Source organism: Salarias fasciatus, chromosome 19, assembly GCF_902148845.1.
Source record: "Salarias fasciatus chromosome 19, fSalaFa1.1, whole genome shotgun sequence".
Classification (NCBI taxonomy): Eukaryota; Metazoa; Chordata; class Actinopteri; order Blenniiformes; family Blenniidae; genus Salarias; species Salarias fasciatus.
In genome coordinates this window covers 4,019,688-4,043,569 of record NC_043763.1, presented here as the reverse complement: position 1 = coordinate 4,043,569, position 23,882 = coordinate 4,019,688, and the positions used below count along the sequence as shown (strand labels likewise).

General features: G+C 43.1%; 3 protein-coding genes across 3 annotated transcripts in view; 1 reads left to right on the top strand and 2 right to left on the bottom strand.

The window, feature by feature from the left end:
* The window catches only part of tmem63c (transmembrane protein 63C), an 86,745-nt gene extending 79,098 nt beyond the window's left edge, over positions 1 to 7,647 (bottom strand). The window contains exon 1 of the mRNA XM_030116446.1: positions 7,609 to 7,647. The gene's annotated coding sequence lies outside the window, so the exon portion shown is untranslated. The remainder of the gene's footprint in view (positions 1 to 7,608) is intronic.
* A 6,339-nt stretch (positions 7,648 to 13,986) lies between these two features.
* zdhhc22 (zDHHC palmitoyltransferase 22) lies at positions 13,987 to 16,040 on the top strand. Its single transcript, XM_030116447.1, has 3 exons — positions 13,987 to 14,020; positions 15,104 to 15,661; positions 15,763 to 16,040. The coding sequence occupies exons 2-3, from the start codon at positions 15,106 to 15,108 to the stop codon at positions 16,038 to 16,040; spliced, it is 834 nt and encodes a 277-aa protein (XP_029972307.1). The 5' UTR covers positions 13,987 to 14,020; positions 15,104 to 15,105.
* A 2,484-nt stretch (positions 16,041 to 18,524) lies between these two features.
* On the bottom strand, positions 18,525 to 22,445 carry cipca (CLOCK-interacting pacemaker a). Its single transcript, XM_030117229.1, has 4 exons — positions 22,316 to 22,445; positions 21,560 to 21,670; positions 20,199 to 20,368; positions 18,525 to 20,093 (listed from the first exon to the last, which is right to left on the bottom strand). Exons 2-4 carry the CDS (start codon positions 21,657 to 21,659, stop codon positions 19,338 to 19,340), a joined length of 1,026 nt encoding a protein of 341 aa, XP_029973089.1. The 5' UTR covers positions 21,660 to 21,670; positions 22,316 to 22,445; the 3' UTR covers positions 18,525 to 19,337.
* Between the last annotated feature and the right edge of the window lie 1,437 nt (positions 22,446 to 23,882).

The window sequence follows — 23,882 nt, the reverse complement described above, 5'->3', positions numbered from 1 at the left end:
GGAGTGTGTTGTCCTGCTATGTGTGGACAGCGCTGCTCCAGTCAGACACAGACGCTGGATTCAGCTGAACCTGTTCAATAGCCACGGTGTCTGAGCTGCACCTTCCCTGCACGACACCGAGACCAGAGAAGATTCCAGCAACAGCTTCTCAAACTGCAGAGTCTGCTGGATCCTAAAAACGGGCCTGAGAGAAAACCTGAGGCTCATTTCACTTCACCACCATCCGAAAACTGTAAATGCTGCACATCAGAAGAGATTAATAAGCGGGGGAAATCTAACGATGCGATGCCCGAGGGTGTGAAACACATGGTTCAAGGCCAAAACTGGCTCGACGAAGGGTCAAAGAACAATACACAGTAAAGAAGACTTTATCTGCTACTTTTAAACAGCAGATAGAAATATATGCTGACTGTAGCAAGATGCTCGCAAAAAATATCTAAACATCAAGTCAATCAACCGAAGTTCAATTCCACAACCAGCCTGTCCGTACACGCCTCCATCAAGACACTAACACAGGTACTAAAACAATTAGTAGAGCAAAGAGAATGCGTGTACAAGACAGATGAGACCTTCACAACACCTGAAATAACTATAATTTCAATGGAAAACATGTAAATTACACTCTTGACAAGGTTTATAGCTAAAATGTATAGCTTTTCATTGAAATTTCACCATCAAATCAAACACATTATCCTCTAAAACAAAGCTTCATGACGTTACATGTAGTTTTGTCACATCGTCACTAAAAAAAGGCTGTGGAACGTCTCTAAGGCCCTGCTCACATGACCATCTTTTCAAGTGAAAACCCTAATTTTTGCCATTGTTACTGTTTATAGCGTATTGTTCTCTGTGCACATTGTGTGTGGTTTCAATACAGAAACCGCGAGCAGCACCGACTCGTGGCCTGGTATGCCATTTCTGTGCAAAACGCTGCAGTTTAAAAGGAAAACCTTTGAAGTGAAAACACAGAAACGATGAGTTTTCCTTGAAATGTTGACATAAACTGGGCCTGAGATCTCTGATCTCTGACTTGCATCAATTTCTATAGATCTACAGAGGACTAAAAAGCAGGAGCCTCCAAAGAAAAGCATTAGGTATTTATTCCAGGAATGGCTTTTCCCACGTGAACATCAGGTCCACATCGTTCTGCAGGGCACATCCTATTTATATCACATCTGCTGTACTTAAAGGACCTCTGAGAGCCGAAAGCTTCACATCCGACAAGTGTGTACAACATCCTCAGTGAGGCGCAGAAAGCTGATGGCAGAGACAGTTTGTATACGACACATAGTGAGGGAGGTCGGTGGAATCCCGGGCTGAATCTCAAAAAGCCATGATCTCTCTTCCCTCCAAAGACTCGAGAACAAAGCCCGGCCTACGCCGCATACCTGCGAAGGTTACGAGACCGTATGGAATACAAATTCAGGTTTCACAGTCAACCTTTTGTTCTCATATTCTGTTTGTGTTTCGACTTCCCATCAGAAGCGTTTGGCTCACTGAAACACACCTGAACCGCGCATTTCTCCGCCGCCATCTTGGCCATTTCTACCAGAGGAAGTCGAGTGTGGCGCTACGCAGGCTGTCAGCAGCGTGGGCCGTCACGCTCAGCTGCTCCATTCATTGCTGTATTAATGGCAACACGTCGGCCACTAGTGAAAAGCCTCGACCGACCAGAGATATCTGGATACATTCAATCACAAGAGGGAAATTTACGCAGCTTGGAAGGTATTAGCAAAGGAGAAAACGGAAAACAACAGCACAGAATCATATTTTCTCTAATAATCTGCTTCAAACTAAAAATTCACACCCCCGGGGTCTTCCACCACAACGTCACCAGAGACAGCACACACCCGCAAAACCTGCTGCTCACACCAGCGTTGTCAGGGAGACGTGACAGGAAGTGTTAAATACATGAAGATTTTCCCTCGACAGGGTGTTTACCCTGAACTCTGCGCTGCCCACTGCCCATGCACAAAGATTAATGAGAAAAAACTAAAGCAAAAGAATCATCTCAGTCACAATAAATCAGGAGCAAGAGAAAGAACACTGTTATGAGAACAATTCCCCCTAAATCTTGAAACTTTAGATGTCAATATTACATATAAAACAACTGCTTCAATATTTTCCAGTCTATATTTAGGGAAATCAGCACAGAAGCAGCACTTATTAAAGTGTTGAATGACATCTATATGAGCAGTGACCAATGGACAGTCTCAGTTTTAATGTTACTGGATCTTAGTGCTGCTTTCGACACAGTAGATCACAATGTATTTGAAAAATGGTTGGGAATATCTGGCTATTCTGTGTAAATAACAAATAATGAAACTGAGCGAAAGAATCTCACTTGTGGGGTTCCACAAGGCTCCATCCTGGGCCCTTTCTATATCACATCCACATGCTCCCTCTGGCTCAGATCAAGGGACAAGTCAACACCTCCTATCAGAATCATGCAGATGACACACAGCTCTGTGAATGACCACAGCCTATAAATGAAATGAATGAGTGGCTGTGTCAGAAGTATCAAAATTTCAACCAATCGTTTTCAGGCCCAAAGAACAAAGGTTAAAGGTCAGCAGACACCTTGGCTCCATGTCACTCAGGGCATCAAATCAAGTCGGAAATCTGGATTAATTATGGACCCAGACCTGAAATTCAACAATCACATTGCGACTATAATAAAATCAGCTCACTTGCATCTGGAAAATATTGGAAGAATTTAAGCATTTCTGACCAAACAAGATTCAGAAAAGTCTTATTGTTCAATTGGATTCGTGGCTTTTTTAGCTTCTTTGTTGCGACTCGATGCAGCGTAAACTATAACCACATCACAGCCGAGGAGCAGGGTTTATCTTAGATGATAATAAAAGCAACAGGAAGCACTGGGTCTGCGCGCTCACTCAGACCTGTCAGCACTCTCCTCCAGCCTCTCGGAGCTCTGCCCTCCGGCGGCTGACTTCACAGGATGTGGAGCAGGTCATCTCGACTGTGCGACGGCTTCTTCCCGCAGGTCATCAGGGAAAAGCACCGGGGAGCCAACCGCATGGAGTCATGCAAATGTATTTTTCAACCTCTCCTGAATGATTCACGCTGCTTTCAGGGGTTTTAAACCATATTTTAGATCCTCCACTTAAAAAGACCTTCTCACATCCAATTTTAATGTGGAGCCTGTCCTGAAAACTGAGAGCAAGTCAAATAGAAAAATTTACTTTATTGATTTGAACAGTCTACAGCAGGGATGTCAAACGTATGAGCCGTGAGCCAAAGCCGAACTGGTAAGATGTTAGAATTTAAAGTTTTTCTTCATTGTGGCACAGACTATATGTGATGAAAATTTTGATATTTAATAACTACTCATAAGCGAACCCACTTCAGGTCAATCTGTCTGTCGCCCAAAATTAGTTTGACAATCCTGGTTTAGGGTTAAATTTCCCAGTATTGCATTCCTGGTATAATAAAGATGCTTTTTTTTCCTGAGCATTTGGATTCAGAGTCATAATTTAAATGAAGTTTTCAAGATAAAGCTGTTCCCAGCAAACACCGACTCGCTTTAAAGGCTTGTCAGCAGAAAATAGACACCACACAGAAACGCCCCCAAGCCACGGACACAAATGTGGACGCTCTCACTACGAGGCGAGTCTTTAGCGTTTAAGACGATGCAGCCGTGAATAAATCATATGACACCATGAAAGGCAATATTAAAAAAAAAAAAAAAAACTGTGTGCAGTATATAGCATGAGATTACAAGAGATTAATTATTTCATTAAAATGCACATTTTCAGAAAACAATTCATGAAAGACAGATGTAACAATGGCAGATTATATAAGGAATTACTGTATACGTCAGATTATAGCAGAGAAAATCAATGCATGTTTGTCTAATGGGTTCCAACAGCTGCTAAAAATAATTTATTCTACAGTAAAAGACATTAACAAGCCCAGAAATTTCTACTTGAGAGTTTGTGTGATGTTCCAGTCTCCCACACAGTGAAAATACCTGCTCCAGCATTCAGTTCTTGTTGAAAACAGAACGCCTGCTACCTTTTGACATTTGCGCAGCCTAAATTAGACTGCTTTATCACAGCGCAGCGTGGAGCCGGATGTGAGCCTGCGCTCATTGATAAAACAAACAGAGAGGACAAATCCAAGCACATGAAGCCGCTTCATGCTTAAATCACCGTGTATTGTCTTTAACACGCCTCTCAGTATCGTCTGGCCGTGCAGCAGCTGTTCCAACACACACACCACACACACACCCACATCGCTTACTGCGAGCTCTTCTTTCAATCTCGGCTCAGTTTCCTGAAATATTAATGGCTGTGTGATACGTGAAGATGACCAGTGCTCATTTGTTCCCTTTCCTTTGGAGAAAATCTTCCTTTTGCTGAGCGAGATCGATGCTTAAAGTGAAAGACGATAGAAAATGTATTGATTGGCAAGCTTGATACTACACCGTAGGATCTTACAGGAATAGCAGCAGTTCAATTCTAGATCTTTCATCAGGTATAAAGTGAGAAAAATTGTGTCCACATGATGAAAAGCAGTCATTTAAATTCATGGTAATACCAGATACTATTACATGCATACTTGAAAAACACAAATTGGAAATATCTGACCCTCCCCACCTGCTTGTTCAAAAAGGTATTTTCTGTTTTCCCTGAGAGCGTCTGTGGTCACATTGCACTCTGGGATTTAGAAAACTGACCTTTCAGCTCCGGGGGGGGGGGGCTGCTGTACTCCACAGAGCCGAACGCCGTTCCTGTAATTAGAGATTATGACTGAAATACAGGCCTGAATCTCTGAGAAGATTCTGAAAGTGGCTCCATTATGGAGGAGGCACAAACATGACAGCGATCCCCTCTAATTAATGAACAACATCATCACTGTCGTGTGTGTGTTGTTATCAGGCTGATGAGCTGTGTTATTGTTGTCAGACACCGCTCCCGACATTATCGTGACAATCTGGCATGAAAAAACCAATTTCAAGAAAAAAGAGGCTGCATGAGCTCAGAGTTTCTCTGACATTTTCCTCGTATTTGCTTAAAAATGTCAAAGTTTTATTATAAATCTGGCGTTTTTGAGGCCATGGCCTTCTAACACTGCCAGGCGCAAATGACAGATAAAGAGTCAAGAATCAATTTAGAGTCTCCATGTCCTTTAAAGGTGCGGTCAGTCAAATTTAAGTAATGGGAATTGTGTGCATTAGGGGGCAGTAGTGAGTCACTGTAATGTCCTGTTCAATAATGGCCATAACCATTGAACTGGTGCCCAGTTACATGGCAGCAGTGGTCGGACCACTCCCACCTTAAAGAAATAGAATATAAATGTTCGGTAATGTCAGTTTGGCACACTAGGTGGCGATAGTGAGTCACGGTTCGTCTTCGATTCAGCGCTTCTGTAGATTTCTGCTATTTGTCTTTCCAGTTATTAACTGTAAAGATCTGAGTGCAATCTATTGTAGATTTATATGAAATATCAGAGACCTTTGCTATGTTTACAGTTTTTAACACATTTTTAATTGACATTTCGGGTCTCTATCCATGCTTTCAGCCAATTCAGTGATAAAAACATCTGTTCGACATTATCAAACACAGATTGTGTACACATATTTAGGAAATGCCATAAGGTACCCAGATTCTGGAAAAATGTTTTTGTAACTCTGCAAGAAACACGAGGGTCTATATGAGTAATGTCACAGGAAACATTATACCTGCTAGGGGAAAGGTAAATATTAATAGAAAGCTGGGAGAACAGATAAACAAAAAATAATGTAATTCCCAACAGGACATTGTATAGGTTAAAAATTTCATAAATAAAAGCCTGTTTGATTAATAGTTTCACCTCATTTTTTTTATCTATTTTTATCATTTATTCTCAGAGTTGGGTATGTAACGACAAGTAACGAGCGTTACAAGTAGTTACATTACTTTTGATGGGAACGAGTAGTGTAACGGCACTACTCCTTCTAGATTGGTAGTTAAACTAGTTAGCGTTACAAATGAAACTCTACGATCGTTACTTTTACAATGGCTGCAAATAGAGCAACCAAAATATTATTATTTAAGCGGAGTTTTTTTTATTACCACCAGTAGATGGAACGGTGGCCATACGAGCAGCTACTTGCTATCTCTTCCGGGTCAGGGCTGATGGAACCGTGAAAGTAAAATTGTTTGCCTTATATAAATTTGTGCCCCACTGGCAACACTGCACTCCCTCCTACTGTAAATACCGCTTTTAAATGAATACTCCGAAGATTAGGGACCCACGCCCTTTCCCTATCACTGACAAAGTTAGACAAGCTCATAAATACCTGTGTCTCTGGTTCCCAGCTGTTAGCATCGTAGTTAGCTTAGCTCGAAGCTTAGCTGGAAGTCAATCAGAGCCGGACTACGCAAATGGACAAAATACTCCTTCCAGTGGTCCAGGGGACGGCGTATTAGCACGTGAAGTAAATCCGAATGGTTATGAAACATTTTAAAAGACGTGTTTTCTTTTCAATCTGTTAAAAAAAAAAACGTTTTGATACACACAGATCTGCGCATGCGCAGTGCTCCACGGAGGGATACATGGGAGCACAGCTCCGCGGAGCACTATGCAGTAACGAGTAGTGTAACTTCGTTACTATTTCCATGGAGTAATCAAGTAGTGTAAGGCACTACTTTTTTTTCAAAAGTAACTAGTAACGGGTAACTCTTTACTTATTTGAGTAACGGACCCCAACTCTGTTTATCCTCAACAAACGTCAGGAGGGGAAAAGGCCCGGTCCGTGATATCCCCTGCTGCTACTGCCACCCGAAATCTGGATTTTCAACATTATGCATGTCATTTCTGGAAACAATTACACCTCACTGAAAGTGAACAACAACAGACACTGTGCCTTTAAAGGCAGGAGCTGAATGTGCTTGTTCAGAATATAAATGACCTTTCTGTGGCAGATCCCCTCAGTGTGACCTCAGTTTACCCCAGCAATGACCCCCCCATTGTGTGGCCATGCAGTGAAATGAGAGTCTGAATCAACAGGTCAGGCCACTCGGCGTGAGGAGGACCAGAGGAAGCTTTGTGTCTGCCTGGACCCAGACTGAGGAGCCTCAGTGGGCTGCAGAGAGGAGCGCCCCCCCCCCCCCCCCCCCCCCCCCCCCCCCCCGAACCAGATCCTCCTCCTGTCGGATAGGAATTACAGCAAATGCATCTCACTCGGTGCTTCTGCCACTGGAGGAGGGACAAAACAAGAGGTGTTCCTGTGAGGAGACATCCTGCACCTGCTCCTCTGGGTGGAATAGTCTGACACGTTGCCAGAAACCTACTCATCCTCAGCAGCCACGGCAGCTCCGCACCGCACTGTCAACTTTTACACCTCCGCTGATAAATACACAAATATTTACATAAAAACATGAAAGAAGAAAAAAAAAAGAAGAACGTGTTTCCTTCTCCAACCAGACATTTTCCATCAGTGTTGCTGTGCTTGCTGCAGTCTGCACACCCACCTTCCTCCCGGCTCCGCAACTTGATAAAAAACGATTGCGCCACAAATTAGCGCACAAACCTCCGTCTGCGGACCGCAAATAGACCCGCAATGGGCATGCAAAGAGTTTAAAACGGATCGCCTCTCACCTCACAAAGCTGGCTGATCGCGGGCGGCTGCTGGTGATGGAGATGCTGCTGTGTTTTTTTCCTCCAACACCAAGAAACAAGAGAAACTCCCACCTGCGCGGGGACCGTCTGACAGTTCCACACCCGCAGCAGAGCGCAGCAAGGGACCGGCAACAAATGCCACGGTTGATTTCCTCAAAATTCATTTGTAAGGAGAATGCATGCTCATTTCACATCCCAGGAGCAGTTTGAGGCTCAACATGTGACAACTGAAATGAAAGAAGAGGAGACAGAACAGCAAGATGAAGGTATTTTTCTTCAAGTTAAGAAAGTCCATGAATGTGATATAATGTAGAACTATTAGTATTGAGATATGCTGTTTGCAATAATAGTTTGCTACAGGTCAGGGGCATGCATGTAGGTAAAATAAACTGTCTTTAGACATTAATATGCTTATAATTTTTATGAAACTTCACCAGGAGCACTGTTAAAATGCACTGTTTGGAGGCAGTGGCTCTGAGCTGGGACTCAAGCATCAGGTGAGGAAAAAACTGTCACTACAGGTAATGTCTACTCAAATTATGTCATTCAGATTTACTGTAACACATAATCACATGACTGGAGACTTGTTTTTAGATGAATGCATAAATCATTAACAAGAAAAAACATACTGGAGTAAAGGGTTTCCTATTTTAATGTCTCCGATGACATCTAACATGGCTAACATTTGTTATTGTTGTCTCTTGCATCCAAGGACTGGGAGAATCTTGACGTGATGCCTAACCAGCCATTTCCACTCAAATAAAACATATTTTCAACACCAATAAGCAACTCAAGGAGTAAAACAAAGCTAGCCAACGCACAAAAAACTGCCACCACGTTGATCAGTCTCATACAAAAACTCTAGTTTTTGACTGATCAGTGAATCAGCAGCAGAACAACAAATCGCAACATGAAGCCTTCTTACCTTTCTTGCTGGTAGGCTGGAAACATTTATTATTACTCTTATCTTTACTTGATTTTTAGAGTAAAATTACACCATGAGTGGATAATCCGGGTCACGACTTCTTCTTCTGTGGTGTTTCATGGAACGTTTGATTCTGCTGTGCTGCGTTCACTGCCCCTTGGACAACCTGCGTACGGCCATTCTTTCATTCTTTTTCATACGATTTGAGCAAATCGTAAATCAACATGTCAAAAAGAAAAGCAACCGACATCAGAGCTTTTTTCACAAAGCAGAAATGCACCCTAAGTGTCATCTCACACAGATAGCACTGTTTTGGTACAGTTACTGTTAGCCTCATATTAATTAGCAAAAGAAAACTAAACCTTGTGGTTTAGCTAGCAGGATCAATTTCGTGACTACCATTGCTGTAGTTATTTTTAGTTCAGTGCTAAAACATTTCGGCTTTATTAGCTGTTTTATCAAAACAGTGTCAATCCACACAGCCACGTTCTCATTTGACTGATGCCAATTAAAAACTCAAATGCAAGGAGACAATCTGTCAGTCCACAGCAACACCACTAGATGCCCTCAAATCCATTTAGACTCAGCACACCAACATACCAATTCCACATATATTTACATGGATTTGTCATGGTTCAAATGCTCTGGCACCATTAAAGAAATAATATACCGGTAGTAACTGTACCATCAACACAAGTGCAAACATTACTAAACATCCAAAGTGGATAAGACACAGATAATCAGTCTCAGGTGTGTTTTCTATTATTTTATTTGTCCAGGAGCAGAGTTCAGTTCAGTTCAAGAAAGTACAGATGTACAGGTGAGAACAATGTTGCATTTTATTCTGCAATTTATACCCAATGATTTCTGCCCTAATGTTCACTAAACTGCCTTACAGGATGAGCAGTCACCTGTGGATGAAGGGGAGCATGGATCCCTGCACCCTTGTCAAAGTGGACAATCCCACAAATCCGACGAACCTTTGGCCTCACCATTCCAGCCATCAGCCTCTTTGATCCAGCCACAAATACTGGAAGACAAAACACTCCGGTTCCAGGACAGCTGGTACAGGGACTACCCATGGCTCCATTACAGTCCAGAGAGAGCGGGGGTTTTGTGCTTCTACTGTATTCGTGCCTTTGGCCATCAAACCTCCTCACTGGCAAAAAAACACAGAACAAGCCTTCATTGCACAGGGTTTTGGAAATTGGAAGGAAAGTAAGGAGGTGTTCAACAAACATGCAAGTAGCAAGGCTCATAATATTGCACTGAACACATTTATATCCTCCTTCAGGCTAAGAATGATTCCAATCTGGCCACACGGCTGAAAAGAAATCATTCATACACAAGTGCAGAACGACAAAATGAGTTGTTGAACATCATGAGCAACAGCGTCGTCAGAGACATAGCTGCAGAAATTCATAAATGACCTGAGCTGAAATATTCCTTAATAATGGATGGAACACAGGACATAACTGGCATGGAACAGACCGCCCTTTGCCTCCGCTATGTGGATGAAGATCTGAACCCACGTGAGGAATTTGTTGGCCTTTATGAAGCCACCTCCACAAGAGGGGAACAACTCTGGAGAACTGCCTCAGACGTGCTGCACCGTCTCAACCTCCCGCTTTCAGGTCTCCGAGGTCAAACCTGTGATGGAGCAGCCAACATGTCAGGTCACCCATCAGGCACGCAAGCTCTGATTTGGAAAGAGCAACCATTGGCCACGTTTGTCCACTGTGGTCCTCACTGTGTGAACTTGGTCACGCAGGCCGCCTGTTCCTCTACACCAGTGATCAGGGATGCTCTGCAGTGGATCCATGAGCGAGGCTGCTTGTCTGGCCAGTCTGGAAAATGCAAAGAAATTATTAAGGAAAAACCACGACTGGCTCCTTCAGCACTATCAAGCCTCTGTGTGCCACCAGATGGACAGAGCGAACCCCAGCAATCCAGTCAGTCCTGAGGCAGTATGAGGCTGTCTTGGCTGCATTGGAGGAAATGGCCTCTGTAAGTTGGACGGACACTGCCTCCCGAGCCAATGGTCTCCTGAAAGGCTGCAAAAAGGAAGCACCATGCTTGGTCTTCTCCTAGGGGAAGATCTCCTGATAAGGATGGAAAATTTGAACGCGAGTCTACAGGGAAGAACAACAACAATTGGTGGGATGTAAACACCAACATGAAAACGTGGCTCCGCTCCACAATGTTCCAGGCAGGGCTCAACGGTGTGGCTGTCTGCCATGTCCACAAAGACAAGTTGCGGAAGATGGACAAGAAGGACATATGTAATGCCTTCATTGGCACTTCAGAACGGCGGGCCAATGTTTTTTGGCACTTTTAAAAATGAAGCTCTTACCTTGTTGTCTGTCTGGACTTATAGGACCTGTTTTCAATAAATACATTTCATTCTGATTCATTTTGTTACCTTTTGTGGACCAATGACAGTCAGTGTCTCAGTAAAGTATAAATCTCATTAAATATTGAGTATAAATCAATCCCAGCCCTAATCTTATTTCAGATTATAAACTGTAGATGGGTGAAAACATGTCTCGTATATAAAAGGAGCTGCAAAGACCTCTGGGTGCTGCAGTGCAGCTCTTTGAGGTTGTATTTATTGCTTCTCTGAGCGTCAACTCTCCCTGAGTTGCCGACTTCTGCCAAATATTCATGGCAAGATTTTTCTGCTAGTTTGCAAATCAGTTTCATTCATTTGTTTGAATTTATTCTCAACATGAGTCACTAAAACAGACTTGACTGTGATCAGAAGGAATATTTATCCACATGGAGACTCCCACATTAAATCATTATGTATAGTATGATTTACTCTGACACCAGCATAATGAAAGTCACTGCAGCCTCCAGGCTCTGCTCTACCTGCTGCTGCTGCCGGTCCCGGTTCATCCTGTACAAATTACCGGAATAAAGCTGACATCTTGATTGGAGGACGCTCCTTGAATAGAAAAGCTTGATTCATAAATTCAGTCCAGCACTAGTTGTTTTTAAGCAGGAGCTTTCAGGAGGTAGAAGGTGCAAACTTTGTTCAAATCATCCTATAACCAGCAGAGCAGAACAGACTCTGTGTCATTAGCTGCTTTGTTTTTTGACAATTTCATTTTGTCCTCTGTAACTAGAGGGATCTCCAGAGTAGCAAAGTGAACGGCTTGGGTCAATGTTAATCTGAGTAAATATAAAATGACCTATTCCAATAACTACTCAGAAAATTACAAATGAAAAAAAAAATCAGCAACGTGAATAAATGCCATTTTTTACTCTCCACCTCTGCCATTAAACTTCAAAACTAAATTGATCATTATTTTTGAGTTTGGGGGAGAGACTGCATGTTTTTCCTGTACGTGCAGGAAACTCTATTATGGAGCTTTATTTTGAACCCTCAGCCTCTTATTTTGTAAAATTCCTCGGTGCTTTCTATATGCACAGCTCCATTACTTCCTGAAGTTCAGACAGCACCTTTATTTCCTGTGTTTCATGATAGGATGAACTGATTAATCCAGGTGTGTCTGACCTCAGTAAAGGGCCAGACACACCTGGATTAATCAGTTCCAATCAATCAATCAATTTATTTTTGTATAGCCCAGTATCACAACAACAGTTGCCTCAGAGGGCTTCAAGATGTTACATTTGTCGGTAAAAGTAAAAACAGTGAATAAGCATAATGGTAATATGTCAATATTTACAGTAACGAGACAGAACGAAGCAACCACCGCCTTCGACCCTCACATCCGGCAAGAAAAAACTCCAAAAACCCAGTGGGAAAAGAAGAAATCTTGGGGAGAACCACAGTATGGAGGGATCCCTCTCCCAGGGACGGACAGCTTTGGCAACAGCTAGCATGAGCAGTTCATCCTATCATGAAACACAGGAAATAAAGGTGCTGTCTGAACTTCAGGAAGTAATGGAGCTGTGTATATAGCCCATTCTGTCCAGCCACAGTTAGAATTCAATTCAACACTGCAAACCTGAAATTGTCTCAAAGTAAAACTTTTACTTTGGCTCCATCTAGTGGACATTTTTAAGAACTACAGTAATACAGATATAGCATTTTTACAGAAAACCCAGCTGAAATCAGAATAAAATAACTTGAAATACTGTATTTTGGCTGGCCAATGTGTTAAATAGATCAAATCAAATTTATTCATTTATTTATTTATTTATTTATTTATTGAAAAACTAATGTCAACACCTGCTAATACACTGTCTTTCAAAACACTGCATCAGACATTTAATATCCCGAGTTGCTTTCATTTGGATATTATTTTACAAAAAAAAACACCATTGTGACCAGGATATGAGAGGTTTTGAACATTCAATAAGCTGAAATTTAAGCAATATTCTACACTTCAAAAGCAAGTTACTTATATCTACTGTATTGTCATTCTGCTTCTAGTAAGATGTTTTTTCTGGATTAATTCTTCTGATCAGGGTTGATCCCATTGCCTCCAGTAATGTTCATTAAGAATTCAGAAATAAAGAAATCAATAAATGTACACAAAGTGACAATAATGTTGATACAGTATGTACCAGTTACACTTTCACTTGGTGATTTTTGGTTGCTTTGTATTGTCTATAAATGTATCTTTAAAAAAAAAACAAAATTTATGTTTAATAGATTCTCCATGATGCTGTTTTTATATAAATAGCAAGAGAAAAGCTACATGAACACATAAAATATGGTTATGTTACCTGAAATATAATTAAAATTGGGTTAAATTCAATAAGTGGGGGTGGCAGGGGCTCAGTGCTGTAGCGGTCAAAAGACAGTCATGAGCTCAAGTCCAACTCAGGCACTCATGCGTAGAGTTTGCATGTTCACTCTATGCATGTGTCTCAGTACCCCAGTACCATATGTTTGAGGTTAACTGTTGATTCTAAATGTTTTGTTTTTCTAATGTACGATCTGTTTGTGTTTGTCCTGATGTCTGGGCCGTCTGCACCCTGGATGAATTTCAGGAGATCACTCCAGATTAAATAATATTTATTGAAAAACACAAGTAAAACACAGGCTTTGGTCTGCAAATACCTGAACTCACGAATAGGAATTTTAAACCTGCATACACAGAGACCTCCAGTTGCTTGTTCTCCAGACCCCAGCAGTAATGATATAAATTATAATTAAAAAAAATGAATATTAAAACATTGATGATAATAGGAATAACACTACATTAAGTCAGTAGTAGTTAGTGATTTACTTTTTTTAAGGATTAATACTGGGCCTGGGAGCTGGAGGCGGTGGCGGAGCGGACGCACCGGACCAGCAGGGGGCGGTAGACGGAGCTCGCGGCTGCTGGAGAGAGGAGGCTGATGCGGCTCACAGACGCCTCTTGACCGGCTGCTGAGCTGCTCCTGACCGCCTGCTGAGCTGCTCCGCTCCCCGGTGCTGAAAGGACAGCTCCCCTCCTCCTCCTCTTCCTCCTCCTCCTCCTCCTCCTCTCCGGCGCTCCACATCTGCAGGTAACCAGATGTGTGCGCGTGGAGACTCCATGACGCACCACATCGCCGCGCCGCCGGCGGCAGACATCCGCTCCTCATGTGGAGCAGCTGCAGAGCCGCTGTCTCCGTGGCCTTCAGCGGGGACCTCCGTCCATTGTTCAGCTGCCCTCCAGCGGGAGCGCGAGGCTCGGGGACAGTCGGCGCTGTTTCCGCCGTGCTCCGGTTTGACGCTCCGCTGTAGGCAAGGAGACCACAGAAGGACGGGGTATTTTTAGTATTCTCAGTGGCCCCCGAGAGTCCCAGGACCCCGCTTTCCTACAGCAGCCTGTTTTTCTCCTTTGTAGCGTTTCTGCAGGAGGCTCCATGTAACCTGCTTTTTCCAGCCATGTCCACTGATCTTGAGCATCATGTAGTTTTACGGTCTTATTTCTTTCTCTGTTCTGTTCACTCATTTTACTTCATATTTGTCACATACGTCTTTAGTTATGTGTGTATTACTGTATGATTGTGTTTCTTCTGAGTTTATGCAGCTGCTTCAGACGTGAATCTGCTGCCTAATGCTCTGTTGAGTGTGAATGTAATGGTTTTGGTAATCACTTTTAAAGTACTTTGAGTAACACTTCTTGCCTTAAGATTATTAAAATTTGCTTGAATGAAGTCCAAACTAGTGATTTATAACTAATTTACTCGAGCACCTCAAAGTACTGTTTATCTTTAAAAAAATAAAGTAGTTCATACACATTACTGTGCAAGTACAAAGACAAAACGTTTGCATTCTTTACCAGGAAGTTTTCATCTGAGTATAAAACTGACAACAAAAAATGGTCGATATCAGATCTTTTTTTTTTTTTTTGCATCTGTCACACTTGCATTTAAATCTGTTTTTAAATTTTCACCAATAAACTTCCAATAATAGTTTGATTATTTATTTTCTTGTCAGGTTTTCTTCCACCCTCCAATCAGAATCCAGATCAATACTTTGAAATCCGCCGATGTGAATGATTCTCTCTGTGTAGTTGTGTGTGTGCTGTGTGTGTTTCGGACATCTCTGAAATGAATGAATGAAGTGTTTCTTCTCAGTGTGTGTCTTCCTCTCTCGCGCAGACATGTTCACCAGGATGTTGAAGCTGAGACTCCTGAACGCCGTGGCCCCGGCCTACTTCTTCACGGCCACGGCGGTCACCTTCATCCTGCACTTCGGCTTCTTCGTGCCGACGATCTTCCCGAACCCGGACATGTCCCTGAGGGGCTCCACCGCCCTCCACACGGCTCTGTTCCTCTTCCTCATGTTCAACGCCTTGGGGAACTACGTCATGACCATCAGATACCCCGCCGAGAGCGCCAACGAGACGGCCATCCCCGTGTGCTCGCCGCACTGCTCGGACAAGGTGGACGCCCACTACCTCCTGAACGGCCGCCACTTCTGCAAGCTGTGCAAGAAGGTCATCCTGAAGAGGGACCACCACTGCTTCTTCACGGGGAACTGCATCGGGAACAGGAACATGCGCTACTTCATCATGTTCTGCATCTACACGTCGTGCGTGTGCCTGTACTCGCTGGTGCTGGGCGTGGCCTTCCTCACCGTGGAGTACTCCATCTCCTTCCAGAACCCGCTGACCTTCCTCACCCTGCTGCCCCTCTCCACCGGGTACTTCTTCATGGGTGAGTGTTCCCGGTTTGCTGCGACTCCGTGGGCGAGTGTTCCGGCCGTTCTGACCTCCCCCTGCCCCCCCCCCCCCCCCCCCCCCCCCCCCCCCTCACAGGGACGGTGTCGGGCCTGCAGCTGTTCCTGGTGCTGATGCTGTACGTGTGGCTGGGCATCGGCCTGGTGTGCGCCGGTTTCTGCTGCCAGCAGGTGCTGCTGGTGGCCCGGGGCCAGACCTGGTGTCAGCTGCAGAGGGGCCAGCTGGTGGAGAACTGCAGCCCCTGGCGAGCCAACCTCAAGGACGTGTTCGGGACGCGCTGGATCCTCGGCCTCGTCCTGCCCGTGCAGACGGTGGAGACGAGCCCCGACGGCACGGACCCCCCCAAACAGGACTGAGCTCCCAGGACACGTCCTGATAGGTGTAGAAACTCTCTGGATCCATGACGCTTTACCACGTTTAAAGCAGTCCAGGAAGTAGTTAGCTGTTAGTGCACATTCCTCTTAAGGACAGGAGCCATAATATACACAGGTCAGCCATAACATTACAACCACCGGGTTCATGCCTGGACTTGACTAGATGCATCCGCTGGAAACCAGATGAACAGATGTTACTGACAGGATGCAGTTTTTTTTTTCCTGTAGAGAAAAAAAAAGGAATAATTTGAGTTTTTAGGACAGTTTCAACAGCTGAAATAAGCCATACTAACCAACCAGGTTTAACAGGTACGACAGCTGCAGGGTTATATATGTATAAAAAAAATGCCTACACAACTGACTTCTTCTCTTAAAACAGAGGTTTTCAACCTCTATCTGTGCCAAACTCATTTTAGTTCAAAGCCCCATGCAGCCTATAATAACAGCAACCTATGAGCAAAGACACTTCATCTTTCTTCTGTTTGATTTCAAAGAGGGACAAGTACGTCTTAAAAAAAGTTGAAAGTTGAAATTTGATCCAATGTTTTCACTTGATATTTGCAAAATGACCTTCTTTAGAGATGCCTTCAGGTGCAAAATAGAGTGAAATAGGAAAAGTAAAAAACCTTTTTTTTAACCTTTTGCCTTGTGTTGCATCACTTCTGAGAGCAAATGACTCAACTTTGTGATTTTAGGGGGTGAAATCAGCTGAAATCCTCTGTGCCGCAGCGTTTCTCTTCAGAACGCTGTCGGTAAAACACTTTCCACGTTTCAGTTTGCATGAATTCTGCGGCAGGCACGCGTTCACGGTTTCACCCTCGCAGTTTGGCTTCCACTACAATGAGACGGCTTGTTTTTCACCGCTGCATCCCGGACCTGTCGGCGGCTCACATCTCACGTTTCAGACCGTGAAAAGGTCACTCGGGTCGGAGTGAACCCTGTGGTTTATTTTAGACCCCAGTGCTCTGACTACCATTCGTCTGCATATGAATCTGAAAGGCAGGTCACTTTTACAGAAAGAGACCAAACGCTGCTCCTGAGGGTGCAATTTAAGAGTAAATAGTGTGACTTTGATGCTGAATTATAAATATTCAGCGTAACCTGTGTTTGAGGGATTTGGACCGCTGCAGATGAGGAACATTAGAGCCGAGATGCTCCGACCCAGTCATCAAGCCATCCTTTAAATCAGTTCAGGGGCCACGTATCGCCTAGTTTCACCTTGACTGGGCCATAAAGCCATAAAGCAAAAATAGTGCCATAGTAACCTTTTTCCTAACTTTGAGGAGAAAATGTTGACTTTCTGCTTGTTACTGATAAATAATCGGTGTTTTTGACCCCTCAGTGGTCATGATGTTATGGCTGATCTGCTCAAGTAATGTGAAATAAGAACATAGTATAATAAGATAAGTGTATCCTTTAAGTAGCTTTTTAAGAAGGCAATATTAAGCAGTATTTTTGGGGACACGTCTTTGCACTTCCTCTTCCATCCCAGTTCTAAAGACGGCTTGTTGCATGGCTTCTCGGCTCTGCGTTGTTTTTCGTGTCGCTCGATGGCAGCCTTTTTAGCGCCGCTCCCGGATTTATCCAAGTGCATTGCTGATTCCACACTTCCTCACGGGACGCCGCAGCGTGACCTTCAGGAAACTCCGGCTCGTTTTTATTCAAACGGCGACGACTCGCTTCTGAGTTAAGGGCTATCAGACGAGGGAAGGAAGGGAAGATTCTGTCCACAGCGTAAACTGCCAAGTCTGAACCGATGTTTTCTGCTGACGAGCGAGGGAAATGTGATGATTACCATAATATAATCCAGGGTATTATTCACAATGTGCCATAAAGTTGTGTCTTACATGCTTATAGAGGACCCCAAAGACGAGGGATTCACCGCTAACCACAGGGCGTAACAGCAGGAAGGACTCTCCACTGTTACGCTGTGGCTGCTGAACATTCAAGACGTTTTGGGTTCCGACAAATATAGTTTTTAGAGATATTTTTGTGTATTCCTGTTATACCAATAAAAGCATTCAGACCACACCAGGCTGCCGATTTATGTCTTTAATAACACAGTCTGAGTGAGAGAAATGCTGTAACTGATTGTGAGCAAATGAGACATGACCGGAAATTAAAAGAAAGCGCACGTCTTTTTAGTTTCCAAAAAACTAATCATTACAAAATATTGCAACATGAACAAATTGCTTTGTTTAAATAAATAGAAGAAAGAGTTAAATCCAAACAATAATCTACATGTTTGTATTACTTTTAAGAAGAATATAATTTCTTTGGACACCCTGATATACATTCAACCTTCTTCCACATTAAGCCCATCAAGATATACAAAGTCTAAGCTGCTCAAGCATCGATACGAAGTGCAAACATGTACGTACTCCAAAAGGCACAGGCATCCAGATAAACATTTACAGTCACATTACCTTAAAAAAAATAGAAAAAAAGAAAACAAAGCTCTTTCTGTAGTCAGTAATCTGTGCAAGAATCAGTAATATGACACTATGAAAACATTTAGCTGCAGTTTAAAATGTCAAATCGCCACACCATATCGAGCTGAAAGGAATCTACAGTGGGAATGAATATGGCAGAAACAAGTGCAAAGGCGAGACAGTCGAAAGGCTACAGCACTTCACTTGCTACACTTTCACTACGTCCTACTTTGTCCTCAAAGGCGTCGTTTCAGCAAGAGCGGCTCACGTTCTCAGAATCCTCCCAACAAACCTGGTTTGTTTCCGTGATTCACACAGCTTTAGTCTTGGTCGGAATAGTTAAAACCAATAAATAATAGTGACAGTGGAGGTCGAAATGGTTTTAAACGAAGGTCATGCTTCATGTCAACATGCTTGTGGATAAAGAAGGCATCTGCAAAAACAAAAAATACTGAAAAGACTCAACAGATGCTCAATGGAAGTGCTTCCATTTGAATTTAATTTAAAAAAAAAAAGTTAAGCTCTGGTTTTTCTACAGCTTTAACGTTGTACGTTTAAACGGGTGTGTGTTTTTATATGTGCTGTAAGGCATGCGTTTCCACAGGTGAAAGCCGAAGCCCTGCTGACAGTGGCACTTGCTCTTTTGAGACAGCGGCGGGTCGTTTCGTTAAAGGCGAGGGTTTGAGATCTAAGCATGCCTCCTGTGCTTCAGCTCCGTGACAAACCAGCAGGTTGAGCTGCTTCCTGAAGAAAAGGATTCGTACGAACAAGCCCCTGATCAGAGTGTGAAAGCTAATAGCTAGGTTTTAATTTGCTATATCACTTTGTGATGGATCCTGAACCGACCCTACACCGGGACGCTCTGACCTTTGCCCCCCCACGGTTCCTTCTCGCCGTCCTGCAGAGAGAGCTGCAGCTCAGTCCACAGCTGCGGGTCTCCGCTGCTCAGAGCCTTCAGCAGCAGGGCCGTCTGCTCCTGCAGCTGCTGCAGGAGGCTCTGGGTGCGCTTGTTCTCCTTGATCAGCTGCTTGGTGCGCATGGTGATGCCCAGCAGGCCCGACTGGCTCAGGATGTTGTAGGTATTGCTGAAGCGCTTCTGTTTGTTGCTGTGCAGTGAGACGCTGTCCTGCTCCTTGCCGGCGAGCATCCTGTTGCCGTCTGTCACTGTCCTGAACTCATCTGTGTACGTGGACTCGTACAGGGACTTGTCGCCGAGCTGAACCGCGCCCTCGCCGCCTTGTGCTTGAGCCGCCGTGGCCTCGAAGCAGGAGACGGCTTTGGCCGTCGTCTGTGGGGGCGGAGCCGGGCTTGGAGGGCTGTACGGCCTGTGGCCGTGGTGGTGCCTCCTCGATGAGCTCGTTCTCGCCCTCGAGGATCCCGGCCTCTTTGTGGGCGTGTCCACTGGGTGAGGGGCGATTTTGGGGTAGGACTTGCGGATGGGCACGTAGCTTTTTGATTGTCGCAGATTCTCTGAGCCACTTTTAAGGGAGCTGCTGTTTCCGCTGGAGGCCATGGGCTGAAGGAGAACCACCTGGGACTGGGGCATCACCTCCAACGGCGAAGGAAAACCCCACTGTTTGTCAGCTGGAACCACGTTGGGCGGCTGGGAAACAACAAGACATCTGCTGTTAAACCATCACCTGAGCTAAAGATTGGAGATTCCTTCTTCTAACTACGGCTGAGCTCTGAGAGTGCTGCTGAGCTTTACCTGCTTTAAGACAAAGTTGTTCATGATGATCATCGGAGAGAGTCCAGCGTACGAGCCTCCCATCACAGCCACCTGCTGACCGGACGGATCCTGTCCAATCGTCGAGCCGGTCCGTCCCGCATCCTCAGAGTCAGTCAGGTCAACTGCACTGAGGTACTCAGAGCTGGCGTCTGAGGATCACATGAAAGAAGGAACTCAGCATTTTTAGAAGAAACTAATTTCAGTGTCAGAACAAAGGTTTGCAATAATTCCTGAAAAATGTACAGTCAAACCAAATCTAAACGAGTACTGCCTGCCAGTGTTTCAATTAAGAAATGCGACATAAATCTTCATTTGTGATTGAAGTTTACCTTATTGATGAAGTGATAAGCTCTGTTTCTCATAATGTAAATGGTATTTATGGAACTGTACACTCAACCTTGTTTTCAAATTCTCATCCTAATCAATTAGGACTGGAATGTAATTATTTCAATACTTTAATTAATGGATTTTAAATTAAAAATGATTGAACACTTGCAAGTTGATGTAAGTAACACAACTCAGAGACATTCAATTAATTCTTTCTACAAAACTACTAGCCAGAATTCCCACGTTTCTCACTGATAAAGGTACACAGTCACAATTTGGCTCACTGGTAGTGAGGAGGAAGTTTTATCCTCCTAATAACCAAGTAGTACAACTAAACAATAAATCCACCACACAATGCTTCAAACCCAGGAAGAGTGTGAAACACATTTCAGTTCAGGGGCTTCGTTCAGCCCAAATTCATCTGTGAGACAGAGCATTACAATAACACCATAACAACCTTAGAATTTAGACTTTTCCTTTGCTGCGGTGCAGAGCATATGTGATGAAAATGTCTATATTTTCACAAAAATCAAACAATATGATGGCAAATAAACAATTTCATCATCCTGTGGTGCAAAATACAGCGAAACATCCATAAAGCTTTCCCTGTAGCTGTTGCTTTTTGCATGTTTTTACAAACTCACCCTGACGAAGCTAGTTCAATAGTAACCAGGTAGGTAGCTCTCATGGCAGCATCTCTGATATCGCAGATCAGGTCTCAGTGTTGTGTTGTGTCTGCTACTCTTGAAGAAAGTTATTGAAAAATGAGTTTTCTGTGAAGTGTTTACAAATGACTTGGTTTGGTGGCTAGAGAGGAGCCTCTTTTGAGCTGGTTTTGGCCCGCGGGCCTTGTATTTGACACCTCTAACCTGTTTCTCTCTGTGTATTAAGCTCGTTCAACAAATTTAGAAAACCAATTACCACAGCACACAACAACAGCTAAGAACAGATTGAACAGTCACAAAAACCTGTAGATCTGTGAATTTTGAGCATTGCAATTCAGTGTTTCTAACCTGAGAAGCCAGAATCTCTCTCCAGCTCCTGCTTGGACATCAGGTGTGCTGACCGGGAGAACTGGGTCCTGTGTTGGCCTGGGTGGTTAAAGCGGCTCATGATGGGCTTTTCTGCAGGAAAAGAAAGAACGCTAAAGGTTGGCCTCACAGAGACTGAGCTTCAAAGGAGCACTGGCAGTTTGAAGGTCAGTGTAATTTCTTCTATTTGCTGTCAATGAGTCGATTCAGCGACACAGTGATTCATAGACAGAATTCATTAACAGAAATGTCAAAAACAGAAATCTGTTTTGACATTTGTGCAGACACCCAACTTATGATGGATAAGCAGATCAATGACGAATCATCTATAAAAAATCAAATTGGTAGACAAAAAAATCTAAACCTTAGCGAAACAAAAGTCACAAAAGAAGCCATGTAAAGTTATACTGACTGAAAGCATCATATTGTGCCGCGATGTTAGCTAGGCGGCTAAAAACATGCCAGCTGGTCGTACGTGCGTAGCTGTCAACACTGGTTTACCGCGATCATTCCGTTACATTTCGATTTCACTTGGTGAAACAACTGCACTGTTGGGTGAAAATCATTAAGTAAAACATATTCTGCTGAATATATCCACGGTGTTGAGTATCCATGTTTACGTGTTAGCTCAACAAGCTAGGTGATGCTACATTCCTTAGCTTTAGCTCGACAACCAGGCTACTAAAAACCATACATAAGGCACTTTTTCAGCTTAATGTATAAATAATTGAATCTTACCTGGATGGGGTTTGTTTTAGAGCGTGGTGGCCGTTCAAAACGGCATTAAATATGCTGTTATTCCGTAGTTCCAACTAGTTGGTGCGGAGATAACGTCAGCTACGCGTTTATATCAAAAGACCGTCTGACGTCCCCCTCCGCCTTGTCTTACAGGCAACAACAAAAAAATGACAATCAAATTAAAAACATTTAATAGTGGGTTTACTTGACAAATCATACAGCAGACAGAAAAATAAGGATATCTCCGATGATTACGTATTCTTAGCAGTACATATAATAATAGTCTGTGTTTATATTAGTTATCTTATATGTCCTTTCCAGGACTCCGTACAAAGGTGTCAAAAAGACATGACAATTAACAAAAAAACAAAAAATCGTTGCAAACCATATGTATACCTTGTGAATTTCTATTGAAATTCAAGATGTTGAAATTGATATTCATCAAACATGGGTCTGAAGCGATTGTTTGTGTTATAGGGGTTCAGCGTTAGGGACTTCAGGATGAAGCGTCCTGCAAAACTAAACTGAGGGTTTACTTAGCAATGTATAGGCAGTTGCCAGGGAAACGCGTGTATTTTTCCATTCACAGTATTAAATATTTATCTTCGTTATATATACATATCTATATTAAAATATATGTATTTTAAAATATACATAATATATTATATAAATAATGAGCATTATATGTCTTTATCGTCAATGGTCCATAGTCAATGTTATTTTCCAGGATGACGACACAGGAGCGCTCGTTTCTTTTTACGGTGCGTCCAGCTTGGTTTATTCTGAATTATATTTTCTTTAATTGTTGTAAGACACAACAACGAGGATAAAACGTGCCTTGGTCAACGAGCGAGGTACCTTTTGCTAATTTGTTTTACTGTTAAATTGACACAATCAGATTCTACAGCTTTTGTCGTTTTAGACGTAAAACGAAAAAACGCGAATTCAACCCGTGGAAATTTCCTCCGTTCCGACTGACAGTACAGATTTACCAGTGTTTCCTTTTTTGACTGGCGGGCGGGGCTTAGCACTCCTCGCCTCTGATTGACTTATGTTTACAGCATGTTTATCAAAGCAAAGATCTTCCTCGAGACTATTTACTACTCTATGAACGGTGCCACTCCTTACTCCTGTCAGTACTGTAGATATCTTATCATAACTATAAAACTACTACGCGCACATGCTTTGTTACTCTGAGACACTGATTGTTGACACTAAAATGTATCCTGGATGCTCCTCACTTGATTGAATTGAATTGAATTGAATTGAAAGTCTTTTATTTGTTCCACAGGAGGAAATTGCAGTGTTCCAGCGGCACAGAGAAAAGAAATATAAATAAAATAGAAACGTGAAATGTGAAAAATTTACAAAAGTAGTTACCAAAAATGACCAGAAGGCGTCGCTCTGTGTCATCGCTCCATATTTATAAACTCAATGTCTTAAATCTCCTACATTTTTAAATCTTCTTTCAGAAAATTCACAGAAGTCTCTGATGTCCTAGAATACTCAATATAAGGTTTGTTGCCTAAAAAAAAAACCCAATTTGTTCCTGAAATTCAGTGAGCCT

Bases quoted from the DNA above. Each gene is read 5' to 3' on its own strand.
- zdhhc22 (XM_030116447.1), top strand. From the start codon at position 15,106: ATGTTCACCAGGATGTTGAAGCTGAGACTCCTGAACGCCGTGGCCCCG. The intron at 15,662-15,762 runs GTGAGTGTTCCC...CCCCCCTCACAG, and splicing joins CACCGGGTACTTCTTCATGG to GGACGGTGTCGGGCCTGCAG.
- cipca (XM_030117229.1), bottom strand. From the start codon at position 21,659: ATGAGCCGCTTTAACCACCCAGGCCAACACAGGACCCAGTTCTCCCGG. The intron at 20,369-21,559 runs GTTAGAAACACT...TGTGATCCTCAG, and splicing joins GAGAGATTCTGGCTTCTCAG to ACGCCAGCTCTGAGTACCTC. The intron at 20,094-20,198 runs GTAAAGCTCAGC...GTTGTTTCCCAG, and splicing joins ACAACTTTGTCTTAAAGCAG to CCGCCCAACGTGGTTCCAGC.